The sequence below is a fragment of the Peromyscus californicus genome, unplaced genomic scaffold (genome assembly GCF_007827085.1).
Source record: "Peromyscus californicus insignis strain IS unplaced genomic scaffold, ASM782708v3 Scaffold_8__1_contigs__length_139910024, whole genome shotgun sequence".
Lineage (NCBI taxonomy): Eukaryota > Metazoa > Chordata > Mammalia > Rodentia > Cricetidae > Peromyscus > Peromyscus californicus.
This window is the reverse complement of record NW_026294606.1, coordinates 57,647,332-57,673,370: the sequence shown is the minus strand read 5'-3', so window position 1 is coordinate 57,673,370 and position 26,039 is coordinate 57,647,332. Positions and strand designations below refer to the sequence as shown.

At 42.2% G+C, this 26,039-nt stretch overlaps 2 protein-coding genes and 1 non-coding gene across 3 annotated transcripts in view; 2 read left to right on the top strand and 1 right to left on the bottom strand.

Annotated features, from left to right (window-relative positions):
* Positions 1 to 24,399, bottom strand: Rbm17 (RNA binding motif protein 17). The gene is made up of 12 exons (XM_052728375.1): positions 24,273 to 24,399; positions 18,273 to 18,410; positions 14,489 to 14,605; positions 12,786 to 12,952; positions 11,054 to 11,151; positions 9,041 to 9,097; positions 6,471 to 6,612; positions 4,293 to 4,456; positions 2,921 to 2,994; positions 2,045 to 2,143; positions 609 to 681; positions 1 to 504 (listed from the first exon to the last, which is right to left on the bottom strand). The coding sequence occupies exons 2-12, from the start codon at positions 18,393 to 18,395 to the stop codon at positions 401 to 403; spliced, it is 1,218 nt and encodes a 405-aa protein (XP_052584335.1). The 5' UTR covers positions 18,396 to 18,410; positions 24,273 to 24,399; the 3' UTR covers positions 1 to 400.
* LOC128104808 (U6 spliceosomal RNA) lies at positions 11,272 to 11,375 on the top strand. Its single transcript, XR_008216111.1, has one exon. It is a non-coding gene; the product is annotated as a U6 spliceosomal RNA (small nuclear RNA).
* Il2ra (interleukin 2 receptor subunit alpha) overlaps positions 21,992 to 26,039 on the top strand; it is a 79,207-nt gene continuing 75,159 nt past the window's right edge. Inside the window, exons 1-3 of the mRNA XM_052729491.1 lie at positions 21,992 to 22,166; positions 23,965 to 24,011; positions 24,174 to 24,393. Coding sequence (XP_052585451.1) covers positions 21,992 to 22,166; positions 23,965 to 24,011; positions 24,174 to 24,393 — 442 coding nt within the window. The remainder of the gene's footprint in view (positions 22,167 to 23,964; positions 24,012 to 24,173; positions 24,394 to 26,039) is intronic.

Below are 26,039 nucleotides of genomic sequence, written 5' to 3'. Positions count from 1 at the left end.
GACCACCAAGATGTGACTTTATTGTACAATGTATAAAGCTACAGCTCTGTAACTTGAAGGCTTTATTAAGGAGGAAGAGGACGACTTAATACAAACTCCATTCTCAGCCTTTCTAGATCTTTTAGGGCCAGACATGCTACATGGCATGAAATCCCAGTGAAAGCAACCGACACAGAAGCAGCAGCGAGAAAACAACCAGAGGCACACAGGTTCTTTTTTTTTTTTTTTGGAAGGATTTTTATACTATATTAAAAAAACCACAAAATAAAAAAGGGATCCATCAACATATATCTCAGAAGTCCGTCCAAAAGTCTGTGTCCAACAGCCATGGAGGCTGACACCTGTGTCATTGCTCAGTCTGCAGCTCATGTAAGGATCATGGAGGTGACTTAGGTGACAATCAAACTTGTTCCGCGAGATCCAAGACTCGGAATTTATCCAAATTGTAGAAACATGCTTTAACCACCCGTCCACCAAAATACCTCCCATTCAGATCAACAACAGCTAAAAAGCAAACAAAAAGACAATCAGTTAATACAGGTATCCTGGAAGATATCAAAACAAGCAGTAACTTTAGTATTTGTTAAAATCTTTAATTATCAGTGTACCTTTAATTGCTGATTCAACTCTCTCAAATTCCAAAAATATCCGTACTGCTTCATCATCAGGGGCACCAGGAATCTAGAAGGGAAAGGACCATAGGAGTAAAGTTGTGTGTCCGTGCACATACTCTAATTATAATCATTTGTGTGTGTGTGTGTGTGTGTGTGTGTGTGTGTGTGTGTGTGTGTGTGTGTGTGTGTGTGTGTATGCATGCATACACACATACATATGACAAAAATGGTCAACCATCAAGGAAATAAATATAAATTGCTCATATCAAAATATACGAATGCTCTTTGAGGGTACTGTGTTAGGGGCTGAGAACACATCTAAAGCTAATCGATTGCAGTCTTTTGACTTCCTGGAGGACGCTGCCCATGGCAGCCAGCATATAATCAAGTGATCACACCCTCAGGAAACAACGGGTGAAGACGCAGCAGCAGCAGCAGCAGCAGCAGCAGCAGCAGCAGCAGCAGCAGCGAAAGCAGAAACTTTAGTACACGGCACTACTCCAGCTGCTTTCACACAGGTCTGCATTTTGACTTTAGCTTTTCAAGCCTTCCATAATATGGCTCCATTCCATTTATGTAAGCAGAACTCTCAACTAATTCCCCAAGGAGTCCTCACTCTCCTATCTATTGCCTTAGTCTGAACACCCGCCTCCACCACTCCCCACATATCCTACCAGAGCTAAGCTCACACCTGACGGTGTTCATAAGCCTCCTCCTCCTCCTCCTGTTTTTGCTGACCCTTTTCTCAAGATCTGTACTTACCACCACTACTAGGTCTACTGTTTTATATTTCCTGGTTATTTGCTATGTGCTATGTCTCTTCAACTGAGCATATTCCTCAAAACATAACACATTTCTGGTTTCTTAAATGTTCTCAATAAAGAAGGGCTCTATGAGAGGCTAAATACTTACAAAATGATGTAATAAAATATTTGCATTATACTACCAAATAAAATCTACCTTTTTTTTTTTTTTTTTTTGGTTTTTTTTGAGACAGGGTTTCTCTGTGTAGTTTTGGTGCCTGTCCTGGATCTCTCTCTGTAGACCAGGCTGGCCTTGAATTCAGAGATTCGCCTGGCTCTGCCTCTCACTGCTGGGATTAAAGGTGTGCACCCCTCCACCCCCGACCTCCAGCTAAAATCTACTTTTGTTTTTACAATTAAAACTAACATATAGCTGGAAGTGGTGGTGCATGCATTTAGTCCCAGCATTTGGGAGGCAGGGGCAGGCAGATCACTATGAGCTCAAGGCCAGCCTGGTCTACAAAACAAGATCTTGTCTTAAAAATAACAACAACCTAGCACATATGAGAAACGTAACCAATATGCATTGGCTTTTGTAGTAAGACAATGGATCAATGCCAATGCTACTTGTGGAAGAGGATTTATAATCTGCCAATTACAAGCTATATCAAAGGAAAATCTTCCTACCTCAAATATCACACATTTCCCAACTTTGCCATATTTTTCACATTCTTCCTTGGTTTCAACTTCCAAGTCTTCATCGACCTCTCCTGCACCAACCATGTTCTATACAGAAACAGACAAACAATTAAGTACCAAGCATAATTTACAAATGTGTAAGGGTTTCAGAAATAACATTTTCTTTCATAATGACAAGCGTTCTCTCCCTTCACTCACCCAGGACTAGAACCTTGCACATGCTAGGAAGCACTCTAACACTAAGCAACACCCCAGATGTGGGGCATGTTCTAATCCCCAAAACACAAGGAAAACTCTGACCCTCAAGTACTCAAAGCTGGCATTCCTGTAAATACACATGAAGCCTTGAAAAGCGCTACAAGACTATGTGCACAGAACTACACTTAAGAGGATGTTCCAGAAATTTCCAACGCTTTCAACTAATTACTTCAATGTCACACTCTACTGAGAGGATAACCCAAACCATCTGTAAGGCTGTACCCAGTATCTGTACTACCTGCAAAAGTATCATTTTCAGTATTCTTTTAAACAGTTTATTGATTATTATATGGATGGGCATTTTGCTTGAATGTATGTCTGTGTACCATGTGAGTGCCTGGTGCCTTCAAAGTCCAGGAAGGGGTGGATCCCCTGGAACTGGATAGTTCCATATAGACAATTGTGAACCATCATGTGGGTGCTGGGAAACAAACCTGGGTCCTCTGGAAGAGCATTCCCATGCTCCTAACCACTGAGCCACTGCTCCAGCCCATATTTTCAGTCTTCTTAACTTTTAGGTTACCAGTAGACTTTGTGAAAGATCATAGAGACAGGTAGATCGGGGTAACACAGAATCAAGGGGGACAGGTTTCTTTTACTTCTTACCCTCAGCAGGACCACCTTAGTAGGGCACTTAAGTATTTCAGTTAATGGATTTGAATCCGACTTCTTGGATGCATCTGTATCAAAACATTATCAGACACTATGATGGTTAGTTTTAATTGTCAGCAACACAATCTAGAACCATCCAGAAGGGCCTCTGAGAATGTCTGTGAGATACTATCTTAATTACATTCGTTGACATGGGAGAGCCTCTGGGTTTGGGAGCCTAGACTACACCAGTCTGGGAAAGCAAACTAGAACTAGCTCGTATGCATTAATTCACTGCCCCCTTCTCCAACTACAAGTCATGTGACCAGCTGCTTCAAATTCCTGCTGTCACCCCTCAGTAATAGACTGCAACCTGGAATTGGCCAAGTAAACCCTCCATGAGGTTCTTCTGTCCGTGTACTTTACTACAGCAACAGGAAATGAAACTAAAACAGAAGTGTTATAGAACTGAGTCCCATCACATGACTAATTCAATTACAATAGCAACTTCATTATTTGTGCCCTCAAGTCATCTATAAAAGCATCTATGCAACCAGTCCCTGCAATAAAAACATGTTTTTCTTTGATACATGCTTTTATGGTATTTTCTGAATGTTTCTAGCTTCTACCATTACCTTTTGCTTGTTTCATTTCCTGAAGGCTGGCAGAGCACATAGATTATAACATTTACTGATGGATGACCCTTGTCTTGGAGTAACAGTTCAAGGTTGCTGGCCTAGACAATTATCTAGCCACAAGCTAACTGACTTTAGATACTACTGTAAACCGGGATAACTATTGTTTTTGCAACCAGTACTCAGCATTCAGGTAACTGGCTGCTGCTGAGGCGGTGTATTAACAGGGCTGCCAGGCAAGTCATTACTGTATTTTAGGGAAGGGAATTCAGATAAGCTGATTTATAATTAAACCACTTTTTTTCTACTTAAAATGCTAATGCTAAGATATGCTTCATTCCTATTTTCTATACACACAGAACAAATTATAAAAATCAAATGAAAATAAAATAGCAACTCGGTACTACAAAGCAACAGTAGACCTCAACAAATGAATGGTCAGTAAGTGAACCAAAAACCACATCTATATTGGAAGGGTAAAGGAAGATCCACTGAAGATGTGAATAAAGAGGACACTGAATATTTATTATCAAGCTATGGAGATTCTTGGCCTAATCAAAGCAGCTGGGTAACTTTGCCATAAGCATATTTCATCTCTGTCTTGGCTCTGAAGAAAATAAAGATGAGTCTCAAGGCTTCCTGGTTTCATAAGACGTAAGTGGAAAACATGTCATAACAGAAATCGCTGTGCACCAAAAGGGAGAGTACACGTCCCTCTGGGCTGAAGGACCCACACTGCTCTGTGAACTTACCCTGAGACTCGCCCTTCTCCGTCGCATCACCCACAATGATCTTGCCGCCCCGCTTGCTGGTCTTCTCCACTGACAATGCAGTACTCAGCCCTTGCTCATGTTTCCCCAGCCCCTGGCCTTCCCGGAAGCCATACTTCTGCATGATCTTATGAGCCACTGTGCCACTAGGAGGAAAGGAAAAGGGCCCTTAGAGTCGATGTCATTGACACTGGAACACAAGGGATCTATGGCAGCAATGCCCTGGCCGGAAACAGTGTGCATACCACAAGGCTTCAAGACACACAGTTAGTAGTGGCTTCTAGATGGAAACCTTGGGGATGCCCAGGATGGAAGAAGTATAAAAAACTAATAAATGCAACTCAAGATAGCCGAGTTTATCTCTGTGGGGAATGATAGCTTCTTTAAGAACAGCTTTGTCGAGTAAAACAAACTGTATCTCCGTGAGCTGCCTGTCTGCACAGCTACCTCGCTTAAGAGCAGTTGAAAATGGTGGCCTGTCAAGTTCTAAGTACGAGGTTTCAGATAAGAAGATTGTATTTTCTTGTGGCACAGCAGAAACTACAATGAAAGAACCTTAGAAAGCATCCACTGAATGGACAGGAAGTAAAACAAGGCCAAGGTTAGATGGCTAGTTTAAGGTCAAATGCACAGCAAGAAAGCATTGGAAACACTTTTTCCAGGTGTTAAGGGCACAAATGGAATTGGATTCTCGGTCTGCTGCGTTCTCAAGGGCCCCCAGTGACACCATCTGCCTGCTTTGATCAGGAGCCCAGCTTCCACCAGAGCTGCACCTGCCTGTCTTCTGTAACTCCTCTCAGATTTTCTTTGAACAAGCTATTCCCGGGCAAAGCAAACTACTATGAAGGCTAAACTATACCATGTTGGATCCTTTTGAAGTCAGAAATCCAATTCTCATTTAAATGAGTTTTTATGGTGAGCAGGAAGGACAAGAACCAGAAGCGTATCCCTGCTACCTTCCCCTCCAGTGTCGGGCTGTGCAGTAAGACGAGGCACTGTCCATAAGACAGCCGTCCTGACCTGCACCAACACCCGCACTGCTAACTGTACTGTGTGCTTACCAGCAGTTGAGACCGGTGTGACTGAAGAAAGTCTTTTCATCATTTGAAAAGCCCTCCCACTGCATGAAGCCAGCCATCTATCTGCTCCAACTCTTTCATCAGTACCTCCTGAGGGCTCTCAGAATCCAGGTACACACAGTGGCCACTCAGTGGGACCACCCCACCTACTGTCTCACTAACAGCACTTCTACTCCAGCAGCATCCTGCTAAGCAGCATGGAACAAATCATTTAGGGCAATGCCACTTGAGCAGCCCTTACAGCATTAGAGCTGAGATAAAATACAGTGGCACACCCCTGCAATCCTAACGTCAGACTCTGGAGACTGAGGCAGGCGGCCGGAGAACAATGAGTTTGAGGCCAACCTGGGCTATATAAGCAGACACTACTCCAGAACCAATGAATAAAATCCACCAGTCGTACTCAAATGTTAATCTTAAAACTCATTTGTTCATACTATGACAAACACATGTCTATATAGTTAGAATGACAAGAGGTGTTTTTTGTTTCGAGGGGGAGTAGTTAGGGTCAAAGCCCAGGACTAGTGCACAGCAAAGGAGCCTTCTACCACTGAACTCCACCCCCAGCCTGAATAGTTTCTTAAAACCAAAGGTGTAAGACCATAATCCAAGGCAAAGGACCCATTTCTTCAGGAAAATCCAGTGTCCCTCACCCTTTGGAGATAACCCAAACCATTTCTAACTCCTATGAGCCATTCTATTTGCATGTTATAAAAACAGTGTAATTAACTATCAGAAACTTCTCTTATATATAGAAATAATGTGTCTAAATCAGCCATGACTTGTATTAGAAGGCTGCTTTGTACAAACCCTCAGCGGGTTGGAAAACACTCAACATGATTTGAAGACTAATCCTTTACAGAAAAACATGTGACAGTCTTCATTTTCAAATGAGTTCCACCCATAGAGAGTGACAAACACTTCATACTGTTTTTCATTCTCACTGTGTAGTCCAGGCTAGCCCGAAACTCGATATCCTCTGTGCTCCACTTTCAAAGGACCGTGCCACACCCACACCCTGAGTCTCAAGCCACTTGTGATATTTTTCTTAGCTGGCTAGGACACTTAAAGCTCTAATTACCCCATGTTAGCAAGGAAGGAGTTGCTGGGTCCAGTTGGAGATCTTGGTCTATCCGGCTCCTCATACACTGGGGGAGGAATAGCAGCTTTGGAAGACTGAGATCGAGGTCTTGAGTCCTCTTCATAAGGAAAATCTCGGGGTACTGTTGGAAAAAAGTAAAGTAGGCAGCTCACCACAGTGCCACAAAACAAACAAACAAAGAAACAAACAAAAACACCATCCAAAGCTTCACTATCTTCATCTGTCCACCGTGAGCTGATTTCACCTACACTTTTGTTATGCTCTTTCTTTCCTAAAAACACTGTCTCTATTTCGGCAGTCTTCACAGCCAGCATGAACTGTTCGGAGATGACTTTTTAGACTCATTTATATACCTTCCGTGTATGCCTAAGTGTATGTATGGACAGGCTGTTGATGCTAGGAACCTAACCCATGGCCTCTGGAAGCAGCAAGCCCTCTTAACTGGTGAGCTACCCATCTCTGCACTCCTGGTATTTTTTTTTTTAACAATTAAATAAAAACTATATAATTAGCATTCAGAACAGTAGGCTACATTATTCATTCACATGTTTTGCTACCTTCTGTCCCTCTGATTTTTCTGATCTACAGCGTCTATGTAGGTTTTTAAAAAACCAGAGTAGGAGAAGACTCTTAGTTCTACTGCTCATATCTTCCCAGGCATACTTTTTCCTATCTTACTGAAATGCTGCTCACCCGCTAAAGCACTCACTTAGATGTCAGCAACTCTCCTTGACTGCAAGATCTCTGTATGCTCCATGGAGATGCAATGTAACTCTCATTGGAGTCCCACAGCATCAGAGTACCTGCTCTAGACTCTAACTTAGCTAGCTGCAAAGACCATAAATAACTAACTAAATAAATAACTAAATAACTAACTAAATAAATAAATAAATAAATAAAATAAAAAAATCTGTGCTGTCAGGACCATATTCGGTTGCTTTTTAATGCAGTTGCATATTAGCATCAACAGGAAACTTTAAAGACATCAGATGCATGGCCCTCCTGTCAGAAACTGGTTTCAACTGCAGTTTATTGTCTGTCAGGTGTTTTGTTTAAACAATATATATTTGATGATATTCTTAAACTATCTTCTTTTAAAATATAATAAACAGCATACTACATATTAAAAAATATTAGGGCTGGAATGATGGACCGGTGGTTAAGAGTACTGGCTGCCTTACTGAGGGCTCAGGTTCGGTTCTCAGCACCCATATGGTAGCTCACAACCTTCATAACTCCAGTTCCAGGGAAAACAATGCTCTCTTCTAATATCCACAGGTATCAGGTATAATGCAGGCAAAACACTCATATACATAAAATTAGAATAAATAATAAATATTTTTAAAAGATTACTGACGGCTTTTAATTTTGTTTCATTTATTTTATGTGTGTGAGTCTTCTGCCTGCATTTATCTCTATGTACCAAGTGTATGCACATCTGGGGCCCATAAAGAACAAGAAGAAGGTGTCAGATTCCCTGGAACTAGAGTTATAGATGGCTATTAGCCACTGTGTGAGTGCTGGGAATCAAACCTGGGTCCTCTGGAAGAGGAGTCAGTGCTTTTGACTGCTGAGCCATCTCTGCAGGCCTACCCACTTATTTTTAATGATAGGTTAGGTATGGCTCAGCATACAGCATGGGACAAAGCCCAATTACAACCTCCAGATTTTAGAAGAGGTCCAGAGGAGAATCAGCAGTGGGTGGGCATGTTTTAGCAACATACGTATATAGAAAACTACTGCTCAGTAACAAAAATTAATGGGAAATTTTTTAATCAAGAAAGGCACTGCCTCCTTGTGAAAGGTCAAAAAATACAACAGGCTCTAAACCTCTGAGTTACAAAGTCTGTTATCTATTTGTGATTTTTGAGACAGGTCTCACTCTATAGCACAAGCTAGCCTGGAAACACACTAGACAGCACAGGCTGGCCTTGAATTTGAGTAATTCCTTTGTCCCCCATGCTGGGTAATGGGCATGAGCAACTACTGCTTTTATTAACTTCAAATGAATCTCACACAAACATGAAATCTTGATGAAAACAACAATAAAAACCAATTTATCTTCCTGTATAAAAATCTGCACTCGCTGAGCGGTGGTGGCACACGCCTTTAATCCCAGTACTCGGGAGGCAGAGTCAGGCGGATCTCTGTGAGTTCAAGGCCAGCCTGGGCTACAGAGTGAGTTCTAGGAAATGCACAAAGCTACACAGAGAAACCTTGTCTTGAAAAATAAAACAACACAAAAAAATCTGCACTCAGATCCTGATACTAAAAAATTCCACGTGCAGGGTGGGGCATGGTGGTAGTACATGCCTTTAAACCCCAGCACTCAGAAGGCAGAGGCAGGTCAACATAGTTTCAGGTCAGCCAGTACTACACAGTTGAGACCCTGTTGCAAAACAAAACAAAGCAAAGCATCCCAGTTTAGCAGGTAGCAAGGGCCACTGTGACTTCAGGGGTAAAAACTAGAGATTCAAGCTTAGGATATCCACAGTCCATAAATATCTGTAAGAGAATACGAGGATAAAAGAAGAAAGCAATGTACATACACTCCTTGTCTTTCTCTACAAGAGAAGTAGGCGGGGCGATGGCAGCTCCTCCCATACCTGTGAAAACACAAGGATTGTGCTTAAAGGACAGCACACTCACAGGAACTACTGTTCAGCGCTTGCCCATCAGTCGTATCACCACCCTTCTCTCCAAGAAAGAATCATCTCATCCCTCACGGCAACATACAAGCAATTACAGGTCTAAAGCTGGTGTCAGAATGTAAAAAAGTAGGGGCCCAGGAGCTCCACGCCATAACTGAGTAACTAACAACTGACAGTTTCTGGGGACTACATACATAGTTGTTGACTGTCTCAAACACCACCATTACCAACCCCACCACCAAATTACAAAACACCACCACCACCACCACCACCACCACCACCACCACCACCACCACCAACAACAACAACAACAACAACAAAACCCAATACAAATACATTTAATTCACACATCCAAGTACTAAGATATTTAAATTGTAAACTTCTTTTCCACTTGGCAGGTATTTTTAAAATTTAAATTATACTGTTGTAGAATATTATTTTAAGATGTTACATTTGATTACGCTGTGGAACATTTGTTTAATGATGCAAAGATGTGTTGCATTCTTTTATGTTGCATTTGTTTAACTGTGAAGTTGTGTTACTGTGCCTGTCTAAAATACCTGATGGTCTAATAAAGAGCTGAACGGCCGATGGCAAGGCAGGAGAAAGGATAGGTGGGGCTGGAGAGAATCACTACAGGAGAAATCTGGGAGAAGATGAAGGAATGAGAGAGAAAGGAGGACTTTAGGGGCCAGCCACCCAGGCACCCAGCTACACAGCCAGACATGGAGTAAGAAGGAAACAAAGGAATACAGGAATAGAGAAAGATAAAAGTCCCGAGGCCAAAGACAGGATAATTTAAATTAAGAACAGCTGGCAAGAAACAAGCCAAGCAAAGGCCCGGTATTTATAATTAAGAATAAGTCTCCGGGCCCCCAAAAGATCAAAGAGCCAAAAGTAAAAAAACAACAACAAACAACATTATACCCTACAACAGGCTTCAGCATATAGCTGGGGAGACCATTCCTGCCATAAAACAGAACTTCTATACAGAATGATACACACACACACACACACACACACACACACACACACACACACACACACAGAACTACTATACAGAATGACAACTACCAGGACACATAATCCTTAGGGTTTATGTTCAAGACAACAAACTACAATGAGGGCTTCAGGCAAATAAAATCAGGGATAGACCAAAAGTGGGCTTATCATATACAGAATGCACTAAGCCCCGAGACTCACACTAAAGTTAACAGACCCTACTAGGTGTCATGAAGGTCTGAGATGCTTAGAATAGCGCTTGTTAGGTAGTAGAAAAGTAGAAGTTTCTGCCAACTAAGACAGCCAACTAAAGTCGTGGCAAGCACACCATCATGAAGTCAAAAGATTATTCTATTCTTTCAAGTGCCATTAGCTACTGCTTGTAATTGCTAGGAATTTATTTTACACACAACTAAACCTCTACTCACAAAACTGTTAGTAGAAGGTTCAAAGTCCCCAGTGCAGGTTTTGATCTCCCTGCTCTCTCAGGAAGCAGGTGAACATGCAGAGAAGCATAATGGGCTCTCAAATGCAGCTGAGTTAGAGACAAATGTGCTCTGAATATGGGTCTTCCCTCTCTACCTAGTGCTGACTGGAAATGCACCGGGCTTGAGAAGCAAGAGATGACCATGCCTCAAGTAAGGGTAAGTGCAGAGATAAAACTAATGCTCTTTTCAAAATATACAGCAAATGTCTCCAAGTGTTTATGAAGTTCAGAGTGGAGTACATATGAAAACAGTATAATCCAAAGCTACTATGGCATGTGGACTGGTGGGAATCTAGAGCACCTCCCCCGACCCCCTCAACTACCCAAACTAATGTAAAATAAACCACGTCTCAAACGAAAGGAAGAGCAAAGCCTGGGATAGCGCTGAGTCTAAAGTGTGCTCATGTCTGTTTACGCCTTACTTCTTTTCCTCCGCTCTCGCTCATAATCTTCATCTTCATCAGAATCTGGGTCTGGTCGTCTTGAAAACCCGCTGGCTTCATGCCTGTCTTTACGCCTCCTGTAATAACAAAGTAATGAATGTTCATCACAGATAAATTAGTATAGAACATGAAGCTTAAATATCATTGTGACTGCCTCTTGGCAAAAGAAAAAGGAAGAAAGAAAAATGTTCTTTGAGAATAAATTGTTAATTTATGCATAAATTTATGTATATATCAGAGAAGATTAGCATGGCCCCTGCGCAAGGATGACACGCAAATTCGTGAAGCGTTCCATATTTAAAAAAAAAAAAATTTATGTATGTATGTTGGGGATGTATACAACAGAAAAAATTCAAAATAAAATGAACAAGTTGAGCCAGGCGGTGGTGGCGCACGCCTTTAATCCCAGCACTCGGGAGGCAGAGCCAGGCGGATCTCTGTGAGTTCGAGGCCAACCTGGGCTACCAAGTGAGTTCCAGGAAAGGCGCAAAGCTACACAGAGAAACCCTGTCTCGAAAAAACCAAAAAAAAAAAAAAAAAAAATGAACAAGCTGAACAGATACATGAGGGTAATCCATAGGAAGAAAATTTTGACATATAACTTTTTATTTTAAGGCATATGCATATACAGTTTAATGATCTCAATTTTCTAGGCTACACATTCACTCATTAAAAAAAAACCCATCCAATAAATAAGAACTGCCATATTAGTATAGAATGCATATTAATTAACACAATTAAATATTTTAAGAAGCTAGGTATAGTGGCACATGTCTTTAATCCCTGCACTCAGGAGGCACAGGCAGGCAGATCTCTTTGAGTTTGAAGCCAGCCAGGGCTACATAATGAGACCCTTGGCTTAAAAAAAAAAAAAAAAAAAAAAAAAATTAAGAAATAAATCCTATTGCCTATAATTTTAAAAAGCAGCCGGGCGGTGGTGGCGCACGCCTTTAATCCCAGCACTCAGGAGGCAGAGCCAGGCGGATCTCTGTGAGTTCGAGGCCAGCCTGGGCTACCAAGTGAGTTCCAGGAAAAGGCGCAAAGCTACACAGAGAAACCCTGTCTCGAAAAAAACCAAAAAAAAAAAAAACACAAAAAAAACAAAAAAGCAAATGAAAAATACATGTACTTTTGCCTGGCTCAAAAATAGGAAAGGGGACCAGATAGAGTGGCACTTGGGAGGCAGAGGCAGAGGCAGAGGCAGGCACGATCTCTTGAGTTCCAAGCCAGACTGGTCTACAGAGTGAGTTCCAGGACAGCCAGAGCTACACACAGAAACCCTGTCTCAAAAAACCAAAACCAAAAAGTTGTAAAGGAATAACACTGAAATAGTTGTGATTCTAGCAGACACAGCCCTGCAAACAATTTCAACATGGGTTTCTGTTGTGTTTTGGTTTTCAGGCAGGGTCTCATGTAGCCCTGGCTGGCCTTGAACTCCGCAGGTGGATTATAGGAATACACCACCACACCAGGTGGGTTTTCTAGGTTACTTTTCTAATTCATGCAAAGTCTGCACTTTAAGGTTTTCAGGGTCTATAAATAAACTTTCTGAAGTGCACTGTCCCACGGGGACGGAACGATTATAAATTCTTGAAAACAAGTAAACTCCTGCTGATTGAAACCCTAACTCCAGCCACAGAGACAACACTGAAATCCACTCATATGCACATCAACTGCAAGACATCTGTTCCCAAATCAAGATGAAGCTTACTTTTCTCTTTCTTCTATTTCCTTCTGTCTTTCCAGCTCCCGCTGCCTCTGGCGCTCTTCTCTCTGGCGCTTTACTACTTTCTCATAATCGTTAGGAAACATAGGGTCATATTCATCAGCTAAGGGGATCAGAACCTCCCCTGCAGAAAACCCACTGGGGACAGGGTCCTGAGGAAGAAAAACATCCAAGTGAGTACCATCTTCATATCCTGCAGGGTTATCACAGGATCAAGGCCAAAGGATGACCAAAGAGAGGCCTTGCAGGTTATCTTCTATTTCCTAGATGAGTAACAATCATAGCATACATCTCACCAGGTGGTGGCACAACCTGGCAATCAAGCAAAGCTTAATTATTCACAGAAAAGTACTGCAGAACTTAAAGACTAAAACAATTCATGAACACAATCATTTCTTAAATGGGTTTTTGTTTTTAAGATTGATTTATTTATTATGTATACAGTATTCTGCCTGCATGTGTCCCTGCACACCAGAAGAGGGCACCAGATCTCATTACAAGTGGTTGTGAGCCACCATGTGGTTGCTGGGAATTGAACTCAGGACCTCTGGAAGAGCAATCAGTGCTCTTAACCACTGAGCCATCTCACCAGCCCTTAAATGAGTTTTAAACTACCACAGTCACCATTTGAATGACATCTGTAGAAAAATACATGTGAAAATGGATTATCATTTACTACATAGTGTCTTGCTCCCTCCAGATAGTATCTCACAGAGTCACAAACTAGACACAAAGCCAAGGATAATGACCCCGAACAAGTCCCAATCCCCCTACAAATCCTGGAGCCCTGTCCTATTAAAGACATGCAGCACTATGCTCAATTTTTATTTTTAATGCTTTTCTCTAAAATAAGCTCTGACACTGTTAATAGACAACAGCTAGAAACAATTATATAGTTTACATACATCAACAGAATTAAATTATAGGTAATCTACGAAGGCAATACACTAAAGCCATTAAAAATGACCACATAGGGGCTGGAGATATGGCTCAGTAATTAACTGCACTGACTGCTCTTCCAGAAAACCCAGGTTTGATTCCCATCACCCACATGGTGGGTCACAACTATCTATAACTCCAGTCCCCACAGGCCACAGGTACACATGTAGTACAGTAAAACACTCAAACACACAAAAAGATTTTTAAATATTTCTGTATTTTTGACAGAGATGGATGAACACTCACTGAGATATTAAGAAAAGCAAATTAGAGAACAGAAGGCAGAACTCACACAAGAAAGACATTCTAAAATTATGTAACTTTTAATGCGTGGAGAGTATGACTGGAAAGATACCTGCTTTTCTTTTTTGCCCATCTTTCATTCCTGATGAATGATTTACCTAAAACTATTTTAGGTAATAAAAGTAAACTTGAGCTGCAAAGGTTACTAGCTTTCAATGGCTCAGGGGTTGACAGTGCTTACTGCTCTACCAGAGGACCAGGCTTTGGTTCTCAGAACCCACACCAGGGTGTTCACAAATGCCTAAGTCCAACCCTAAGAGATCTAATGTCTTCTGGCCTCCATGGGTACCAGCACATACATGTGCACACATACACATATGTGTATACACACACACACACACACACACACACACACACACACAGTCTTAAAAAACCAGAGGAACGTATGTGTAAAATGAAGGAAACAGGAAACGCAACAACAAAGCCCCAGGCGTGTGCAGGCTTACCTTCAGCCCAGCTGCTACATGAGGTGGCGTGTCTACGATCTGCCGGTCGTCTGAGGAGCCTCCTCGCTTTAGGTCGATGACTGGGGCAAGGACTGTACTTTGTTTTGTCCGCTGGCTCTGACATCAGAGACAAGAGAAACACACCCATGTTCCAAATTAAAATTCCTGCTACTTGCAACAGACACTTTTTCTGGTCTCTGTAACAAACCTCCAGCTGTGATAAAAATCACAGTCTGAAACAGTAACAGTCTTTAAAAATACAGTGTTTTCTGAGGCAGGGTCCTATGTAACCCAGGCTGGCCCCCTGTGCCCTATGTAGCTGATGATGAACTTGGACTCCTGACCCACCTCACTCCACATCACTGAGTGTTGGTATATACCCAGACCCAGTTTATACAGTGCTGGGGATTTAACACAGGACTTCCTGAAGACTGGGCAAACACTCTATCAACTGAGCTATATCTTCATCCTTTTTGATCTTTTTTTCAAAGCACAGATTTCTTCCACTTTTCTATAAAGTTTACAGTAACTGTGACCACTTTCTGGTTAGTCTTAACTTCTCTACCTCCCGAGGACAAGCTCCTACCCTACCTCTTTTAGTATGACCTTACTCTGACCAATTAAAAGTACTTATAGACTTACTTGGGTGTGTACGCATGTGTGTTTACACGCAAACACCACGGCGTCTGTATGGAGGTCAGAGGACAACGGAGGGACAGGTCTCTCCTTCCACTATAGGGTTCTAGTCAAACTCACGTCATCAGGCTGGACTCACTGAGCATCTCACCATCCTCAAAGTGCACTTTAACCAGCTGGTCTGTTTTTTCAAACAAAGACCCTGACATTTCCGAAATGTACTTCTGGTCTGTGGGTGTCTTAATCTTAGCAGTCCCTCTTCCCCGGCACCATCACCACCTTTGTTTTCTCCCCGGAATGTTGTTCTTTGGAACGCTGCTTCTTCTAGACCGTCCAGTTAACTTAGACCTCTGCGATCCAGCATTTCTAAAATCCGGTAAAGCTTATAGGCAAGAATGTGTCTCACCGTGAGCTGGTGAACTACATCGAGTTCTCAGGTTGCTAAGACGCCATGGCTGATCAAATGGAATGATGGTGATCACGAAAGTTTAACTTCTCATTTTTACCATTTAAAGAGGCACAAACTTTCATTCTTATCAGGAAGTCTGAGCTCTCTGGACTTTAACAGTGCTTTAAGCAAACAACATGCCATGCAGGTATCAAATGCAAAATCACAACATAAACCCTAAAATTTCCACAATAGGGGTTAGGATAATCATTTACTTGCTCATTTTTAATTTTAATAGGTATTTTCAAAAATGAAATACAAATGAAACCACAGCTTCATCTTTCAGGTACAGGTAAAATTTTTCTTTACCAAATATTTTTTACAAGTTTGATTAGTACTCTGAGAAACTCCCTGAGGAGCCCAAGAGAAACAACATAATGTAGCTTCACTTCCTCATAAGAAATTAAGCACAGAGAGAATCCTCAAAATTCATGTCAGAAGGTTATCAGACATGATTTTTTTAAAAGTAATGTTCCATTTTGACCGATTAAAATCTATCTGCAGTATCAAGATATTTGCTAATAGCTGACAATAAAATATCTGGATAACTAGGTGTGATGGCGCACATTTTTAATCTCAGCACTTGTGAAGCAGAAGTGGATGGATCCTTGAGTTCCAGGACAGCCAGGGCTACACAGAGAAACTCTGCCTTGAAAAACATATAATATATACATATACATTCATATATAAGTGTATATATCAATAAGCAAAAATAAATATAAATTAAAAAGACTGAGGCAGAAAACCAATAGCCTAGATTTCATATGAAAATATTAATTTCTTGCTCCTAAGCAGCAACTTCTTAAAAACTAACTTCATATTTTCACACACACACAAAAATGTCATTAAAAAAACAAAACAAAACAAAAAACCATCGTGAGCTGGGCAGTGATGGTGCATACCTTTAATCCCAGCACTTGGGAGGTAGAGGCAGGCAGATCTCTGTGACTCTGAGGCCAGGCTGGTCTACATACTGAGTTCCAGGACAGCCAGGGCTACACAGAGAAACCCTGTTTCGTCTTCACCTATACTACCAGGTTTTCTGCCACTTCAAACACGTACACAATGTATTCCCTCATATTCATCCCTCAACTCCATCACCTTCTCCCATTCTCACTGATCCCCCTCCTCTTCTAAGCTAATGTCTAAGATGGTTTTGAACCTACAGATTTGAACTAAAAGTTCATGAACAGATTTATGAACTGGCTAGATACAGAAAATGACAAATTAGACATGGCTTAAAAAATCAGTTATATATAATCTATAAAATTGGCTTTTTTTGAAGGCAGGGTCTCATCATATAGCCCAGGCTGATCTCAATCTTCTGGGCATTCCTCCTGCCTCAGCCTCACAAATTCTGGGATTAAAGATATGTACAGGTGTTTTTATCTGGTAAAGACTATTTTGGGGGAGGGAGGTGCTGAGGATTGAACCTGATGACTCACACAAGCTAGAGAAGCACTCTATACACACACAATTTTAATTTTTGAGTGTTTTGCCAGTGTGCAGTCCATGTACCACATGCATGCCTAAAGAGGTCAGAATAGTGTGTCAGATTCCCTGGAGCTGGAGTTAGAGGTGTTTTGTGAGATGCTTAATGTGGGTGCTGGGGTCTGAACTCACATCCTCTACAAGTGCAATAAATGCTCTTAACAGACGAGCCATCCCTCCAGCTACCAATGGAATCATTTCATTAGCAACCCTTCAGTGTCTACTTCCAAGGCAGCTTTTCTAAACCCCTCCACACCTTTTCTCATGCTATATACCAGACTGATACTCCCACCTCCGCCTCGTAAGTGCTGGATTACAAGTGTTGTGCTACTATGTTCAGCTTCAACCTTTATTACTTCCCTCTTTAAGGAGCCACAGTAAAGATACAGTACACATTGTCTGTGTATCTATACTTCCTACAAGAGCAAGACCTTTACCTAAGAAACAAACACTGAGCAAATTATTCTTATTCCTAAAATATACTGGACATTTTAGTTAAGAAACATCCAGTTCACAACTATACCTTCCATATTTTAAGTTTTGTGGTAGCCCACACCTTTAATCCCAGCACTTGGGAGGCAGAGGTGGATTTCTGTGAATTTGAGGCCAGCCTAATCTAAATAGCTAGCTTCAGGCCATGTATTGAGATCCCGTCTAAAAAACAAAAACAGAAACAAAGAAATAGCGGAATTATTTCAAAGATAATGCTCATGTCTAATGCGTATACAACACAGACAAGAATAATTCCCACCTATAACTATACATGCTGGACATGTTCACAAATATGATGCCCTCTGTGATGTGCACCGTGGATCTGATTATTCTACTAAGCTGCTTCCAAGCTTCCTACAATAAAAACCTAACAATGTACATTCCTAGGACCCTGTCTAGAACCAGAACCACCAGAATATTAGGACTCTAGCTATGAAAGAAGCATCTGAAACAAGTTCTCAGTCTCTGACACACTCAAGTCTAGAGCCAGCCTCTTGGATAGGAGTTGAGAGGACTGATTTTCTTCACTTCTACTCTATGAAATAGTTCTGCTGTTCCCAAGAGCCAGGAGAAGGAAAGAAACCTCACCTCTCCATCCCTCTCTCCATCACTATTTCATATTGACCCAACAAGGAGGCAAAAGAGCAAGTTTAAACCAAGGTATTCTCAAGAACTCGAGTGGCAGACTTGCCCACTCCTGCTCTGGCCTGTTTTTACCTTTGCTTGAGTGAGCGCTGCCTTCTTCACCTGAAGCTGGGACTGCAGAAGCTTGAAGTTTTTGGACCAGCCTTCAGTTTTTGAGTCACTGGTCTCCACTCCCAGGTCGTCATATAGGGACATCTTTTTGGTTTAATGCTGAAAGAAAGCAAGGGCAGAGACTAATATGAAACTGAAGCAAGTTCTGAACATCTGTGTGTTAAAATAGTTGCACCATGGACCGCTGTCGTCACAAATGCAGGGTTCTTTCTAAGATGCAAAACTATACCCATGATCTATTTTAAAACAGTCCTCTAGAATTAATTTTTCTTTTAAAACTGGTTCTCATGTAGCTCAGGCTGGTCTTGAACTCACCACAAAGATAAGGCTGGCCTTGAATTTGTGATTCTTTTTTTTTTTTGAATTTGTGATTCTTTTACCTACACCTTCTGAGTGCTGGGAAATACCACTATGTCCCACCTAGAATTAATTTCTCAACCTAAAAGACTGGTGAAGTGATTCATGAGTAAAATCAGTTCTAGAACAAACAATGAAGTAAGATGGAAACTCTACATTTGCGGCATTATTAACTATAAAGATCAGTTTTAAAACTCTTCATCTCAATGGCAGAAAGCAGAAGTCTTATAAAAGCAGCAGTTTGTAGGCTAGATCAGCATAGGTAGCTGGTCTTTGTAAAGAAAACATGCAAACCAGGTGTGGTGGTGCATGCTTGATATCCCAGCACTTGGGAGGTGGAGACTGGTGGATCTAGAACACAATGTCATCTAAACTACATAAGGAGTTTGAGGTTAGCCTAGGACACAAGAAACTCTGTCTTGGATAATTAAGAATCACATATTCACAGGAAAAAAGGGTGGTAAAATGATTCATGACTATTGAGGGAAGAGTAATACAATAGAGGGGCTGTCTCTTAAACACTCCTGTTTCTCCACATCCACCCGTGGGGCTGCAGATGGAGCTCAAGTGGCAGACTGCAGAGCACACAGAAGCCCTGGGTTTGATCCGCAGCTCTTAGAAGGTACAGGGAGGAGGATCAGAAGTTCATGGTCATCCTTGATTACATAGTGAGTTCTAGGCCAGCTTAAGCTACACCAAATCCTAGCTCAAAAAAATCTTTTCTGAAAAAAGACAAAAAGTTGAGCAATGTTGAGTATATTTACCACCTGCCCTAGATTTCTTTCTATTGTTGTGACAACACCATGACCTAAAGCAACCTGGGGAGGGAAGGGTTTATTTGGCTCACGTGTCCCACCATAGTCCATCACTGAGGGAAGTCAAGGCAGGAAATGAAGCAGGGCAGAAACCTGGAGGTAGGAGTTGAAGCACAGACCATGGAGTACTGCTAACTGGGTGCTCTGCTTGCTTTCTTATACAACCCAGAACCACCTACCAAGGGTTGGAAACACCCACAATGGACTGGAACCACTCACATCTATCATTAATTAAGAAAATGCCCCCACAGACTTGCCTATAGGCCAATCTGATGGAGGCAATTTCTCAATTAAGGTTCCCTCTTCCCAGATGACTCTAGCTTGCATCAAGTTGACAAAAAAAATCAAACCAAACAACAACAAAAAACTAGCCAGCACACTGCCATAGAAGTGTATACTTACAAATAGCTAAAACAATAGTGTATTTGTATTACATTTGTTTTGCCACAGGGCAATCTCACCAAGAGGCTAAGGAACATGAGTTCCAAGTCAGCTGGTGCCACATAGCAGTTTAAAAATAAAAAGTTAAAGAGGAAGTTCTCGGGATAGAGATGGGAGTGAACTAACACTAGAAAACACTGGTATACCACCCTATTCAAAGTGTCAACTCTGACACATGTATTTTCATAAATTTTGGGGTTAAAAAAACAATCAAACACTGTGAAGGATCTCAGCACCCAACAGAGCTCTTCCATCTGAAAATTCCTATTTAATACACACCACCTCTCTGTCTCTGTCTCTCTCAGACAGGGTCTATGTAGCTCTAATTGGTCTGGAATTCGATACACGAACTAGGGTGGCCTCAAACTCATAAACCTTCTGCCTCCCAAGTACTGGGATAAAAGGCATGTACCACCACTCAAGGCTAATGCAATCTTCATTGCTGAATTAATGAGGTTTTGTGAACTACTGTGATTTCAATTCACTTCTCTAAATTGAAGATGGTCTGTTGACAAATCCATATGATCTGACTAGCTCTCCTTTGCCTTAAAAAAAAAAAAAAAACCTTTAAATTAGAAACCAAAGTCATCTCTTCAGCATTTGATAGTTTTCTGTAACATCTCACAAAAGTACACCTTTACATCTCAGTAGATATGGAAGAATGGTCTTCTGATTTTCTGGTTTTCGCTGAGCTTTACGTTCACAGAACTGGACTATCACAGTAAAAGCACATTTGTCACCTCCACATAAATGTATTGATTACTTCAATGATAACTACGACAAGTTCCTGTGAATTCATCAACTAAAACAGAAGACAGGATATGGACAAGAAATCCCTTGGCTCCTCAAGCCAGCCATGTGATTTTTCCCTAAATACTGCTCTATTACTCCCTTGGTTTTTACCTTAAATAATTTTCCTTGCAAAGGACCTATTCCTTTTAAGGTGTATATATTTACATTTGAGCTATTTTAAACACTTATGAATATATCATAGTTTAGTCATTAATCTCCCTACAAACACAGGGCAAACACTGAAGTAATACATTAAGGAGACTCTGGAGAGATCCAAACTTAAAATGTTTTAGTATCACTTATATAATATATTTAGTTCATGAAGTCTGATGCCAGCTGATAAGAAGCAGCATTTTCTAATATTTAGACATATCACAAGAATCAAGACTCAAATGTAAATACAAACAGAAGCTGGCCTTTATAATGTAAAATGTTTTAATGAATTCATGTGTGTCAAATGCCCGCAGAACTATGAGCATCTGAAATTACAGCCTTTCACCACCATGCTCAGCCACTGCCTGTGTGCGTTGTATGTATACACATGCATGCCACCATGCTCAGCCACTGCCTGTGTGCGTTGTACGTATACACATGCATGCCACCATGCTCAGCCACTGCCTGTGTGCGTTGTACGTATACACATGCATGCCACCATGCTCAGCCACTGCCTGTGTGTGCTATACGTATACATATGCATGCCACCATGCTCAGCTACTGCCTGTGTGTGCTGTACGTATACACATGCATGCCACCATGCTCAGCCACTGCCTGTGTGTGCTATACGTATACATATGCATGTGGAGGCCAGAGATGGACACTCTTCCACAGTCACTCTCCATCCACCTTACTTTTGAGACAAGGTCTCTTATCAAACCCAGAACTCACTGACATGGCAAGACTAGCTAGCAAGCCCCAGGGGACCTCCAGTCTTGGCTTCCTCAGAGCTGGGATTATAGGCATGCACCTCTGTGGAGAAATTTTTACATGGGTGTTGGGGTTCTTAACTTAGGGCCTCATGTTTACCCAACAGTAATTTACTAAGCCATCTCCCCAGTCCTTAGCTCATTTTTTTATGACAATATTACCCTTTGATCAGCCCATCTTATTGTATTAGTCAGGGTTCTCTAGACTCTAGAGGAACAGAACTTACAGAATGAATATATATACATACATGAATTTATATAGAGAATTACATATATAGAATGAATATATATGTGTATATACTATATAGATGTATTAGAATGGCTTATAGGCTGTGATCCAGCTACTCCAACAATGGCTGCCTACAAACTGATAGAGTCCAGTAGTTCAGTAGTTGTCCACGAAGCTGACTATCTCAGCTGGTCTCCAGTGTACACTGGAATTGAAGAAGTGGACTACTTACTAATGAGAAGAAGAGCAAGCAGGCAGGGCAAACTGCCTTCTTCCACACAGAGGCTGCCAGCACAAGGTGTGGTCCAGATTAAAGGTGGATCTTCCTACCTCAAAGATCCAGATTAGGGACTAGAGAAATGGTTTAGCCATTAAGAGCACTGGCTGCCCTTCCAGAGGTCCTGAGTTCAATTCCCAGCAACCACATGGTGGCTCACAACCATCTGTAATGGGATTTGATTCCCTCTTGTGGTATGCATGAAGACAGGTCACTCATAGACATAAAATAAATATTTAGCCGGGTGGTGGTGCACACCTTTAATCCCAGCACTCAGGAGGCAGAGGTAGGTGGATCTCTGTGAGTTAGAGGCCAGCCTGGCCTAGAGTGAGATCCAAGACAGGCTCCAAAGCTACAAAGAGAAACCCTGTCTTGAAAAAAACCAAATTAAAAAAAAAAAAAAAAAAAAAAAGATCCAGATTAGAAGTGGGTCTTTCCACTTCAAATGAAAGCTGGGTGTGGTGGCGCATGCCTTTAATCCCAGCACTTGGGAAGCTGAGGCAGGAGGAGCTCTGTGAGTTTAAGGACAGCCTGGTCTAAAGATCAAGTTCCAGGATGGCAAGGATGTTACGCAGAGAAACCCTGTCTTAAAAAAAAAAAAAAAAAAAAAAGAAAAAGAAAAAAGGTGTGCCCAGCCATTTGGGTTCTTAATTCCAGACGTAGTCAAGTTGATAACCAAGAAAGAGCAACCATTGCAAGCCTACCCCTTGTCAGCGTGACACACAATCATACCTTATATACAAGACGTAATGAGGACTTTTTACAGAATTATTTATTCCCCTCTATCTGTAGCTACGCCATCTTCGACAGTTTAAATTTCCCATCAAAATTCCATAGGCCAGAGGCTCTCAAAAACAAATTAGAGACATCTGTAACTTAAGCAGAGCAGGTTTCCCTACTGTTCTCAACTCGCAGAATTACTACTAATGTAAACTGTTCCCTGCTGGATGTGTGAAAAAGCCATGCACAGGGGAAAATATGTAAAAACAAATAAGGGGGTCACTAAGGACCCACATGATAGGAGAAAAGGGACTCCTGCAGCCTGTCCTCTGATTTCCACATGTGGCTTGTCCCTGAACCCCTAATCTTCCTGCCTGCACCTCCCAAGTACTGGTGGAGTTCAAGACACGTGCCACCATCCCGGGCTAGATTATTCATATTTACTATAATTTGCTTTCTCGAGATGTTTACAGCTCACCCAGTATGTGTGCGCTGCACTGCATGATTTAAAAGAACCACCTGTCGCAATCCTACTTTCCATCCTTATGTGCCCTCACCAATAGGAATTTAATGTCAACGGTCCTCCCTTCCTGACTTAACAAAGGGTGGTCAGGATCTGATCACCCCTCTAAACCCCTCTTAACTGCCTTAAACTGCAGAATACTCTACGGTGTTTCGCTGTTGATGCTTTTTCACTTCTGCACTTCTAATAAAATCCTTCTAAAACTGAGTAAACATCAGCTCCTCTCCCAGGTCTTTTCAGGTTGTACTCTGGTTCTTCTCATCAACCCAGGCCTGGGTTTTAAAGCCTGCTTCTTAGAGCTCTAACTCCTGGAGAAGTACGTCACTGAACTTGCAGCACGCATTCATAGCACACCTAGCCCAAGCAAACGAAGCTCAAAACCTAGGGGATGGGCACGAACGATAAACTCCCCTTAATCTAGGGCTGAGGATGCCGGGTTTACAAGTGTCTCTACCTGTCCAGGTGAGACAACGCCCTCAACCCTTACTTCTGGGGCCCCGGAAGGAAACAAGTTTTGGGGGGGAGGTTGCCCCTCCATTCCGTAGGCCGGACGCACTCCGCGTTACTGGGGTCTAGGGACCCAACAACTTCGTCTGGACGTGGGTCATGAAGAGGTGAGAAAGGTACGTTCTTTAGTGTCAAAGCGATCAAGACAGGTGGAGGGGAGATCCAGGTGGCCCGGTCGAGCCTGGCAGATAGAAGAGGCCCGCAGTGGAGGGCTGGGAACCCCTGGGCAGCTCGGGGTGTCGCGCCCGCATCCCCGTGCCCCTCACGGCGCGGCCTAGAGTCGCGGCCTCGCGTCCAGCTCCTCCGTGGAGGCGCGCTCACCCAAGTCCCCGTTCCGGATCAGACCGCCTGCCCGGGGCCGCCACGGCGCTACTCACCCGGCCTTCCGAGACGATTCTGCCCATGGGCCACGGCGGCGGCAGCGCGGAGCCCGGCCGCCCTGCGCGGAAGCCCGCCGACCGCCGGAGCCCGCCGCGGCGCCGACCCTCCGCCGATTCCGTAGGGTGATCCACCGCGCGGGGTGAGAGAGCGGAGGCTGCCGGGAGCACACGTCTGCGCCTGCGCGTGACTCGCGGACGCAAAGAGGCCCGGCCCGGCTCGCACTGCACCCTGCTGACGGGAGGACTACACTGCACCGCCCCTCCGCCTGCCTCTCATTTCACCAAGAGATGTCGCTATTGGTGCAAGGTTTTGAAATTCCATAGGGTTCATGCATGACTTTTGAGTAAGAGCAATGAGAATCCCCTATTAGGCTCTAGCTATTCATTCCCAGCTACTCCTCTATAAACTAAAAGCTGGGAATGAATCTCTGTAGGCGGTACTTTGCAGAATAGCATTGAAAAATACGCTGAGATTAGGGCTTCAGAGGAGAAGGTAAACACTATAAACCTTGCCCACTTTAAAAAAAAAAAAAAAAAATGAAGCGAGCGGGGCGGTGGTGGCGCACGCCTTTAATCCCAGCGCTCGGGAGGCAGAGGCAGGTGGATCTCTGCAAGTTCGAGGCCAGCCTGGGCTACAGAGTGAGTTCCAGGAAAGGCGCAAAGCTGAACTGAGAAACCCTGTCTCGAAAAACCGGAAAAAAAAAAAAAAAAAGAAAAAGTGTTCAAATAATTCTGAAAGTTTGAAAACTGGGAAAGATGTACCTCTTTATGGTAGATAAATAAAAAGAAATCAGATACCAACAGTGTGTACAGGTTGATTTCTGGACAAAAGTTTTAAATAAAATTTTATAAACATAATTCCTAATGAAAAATAATGGGAAATCTATGCACCAGATAGCATAATCTCATTATTTATAGCAAACACTATAGGAAAGAGGAATTGGTGCATTCTCTCTCTCTCTCTTTCTCTCTCTCTCTCTCTCTCTCTCTCTCTCTCTCTCTCTCTCTCTCTCTCACACACACACACACACACACACACACACACACACACACACACACACAGGATAGTTGAGATTTTGTTTTTATAGGGCTGGAGAGAGCAGTTAAGAACACTGGATGCTCTTCCAGAACACCTTGGTTCACTATCCAGCACCCCCAGGGCAGTTCACAACATCTCTAACTCCAGTCCCAGGTGATCCAATGGCCTCTGTGAGCAACAGGCACATAGGTGGCACATAAACTTACATCCAGATCACCCATACTCATAAAATAAAATACATTTTAATTGAGATTTTAAAATAAAATTAATTTGTTAGGTCTAATATGTAGACTTTCATCTATTTTTTAAAACTTTTTTGTTTGTTTGTTTGCTTGTTTTGGTTTGGTTTGGTTTTTTGAGATGCTGGGATAAAGGCATGTGCCACTGTAACACGAATCTTTTTTTTATTTTTATTTTTTTTTATTTTTTTTTTTTTTTATTTTTTTTTTTTGTAACACGAATCTTAAAAGGTCTCATTAATAAAAACAAACCTGAAGCAAGGTATTGGGGTGAATGCTGGAAGATCAGAGAAACAGAACAAGCCACAGACACCTCACCTCACCAACTTCTCAGGAGATCCTGTTTCCTCAAACTGGAAGCCTCTGAGTCCTCGTCCAGAATGAATCTCAGCTGAGCTGCTGCTAAAAGCCTAAAAGCTTAACCAGCTCTAGTTCCTGGTCCTCACGACTTATATACCTTTCTGCTTCCTGCCATCACTTCCTGGG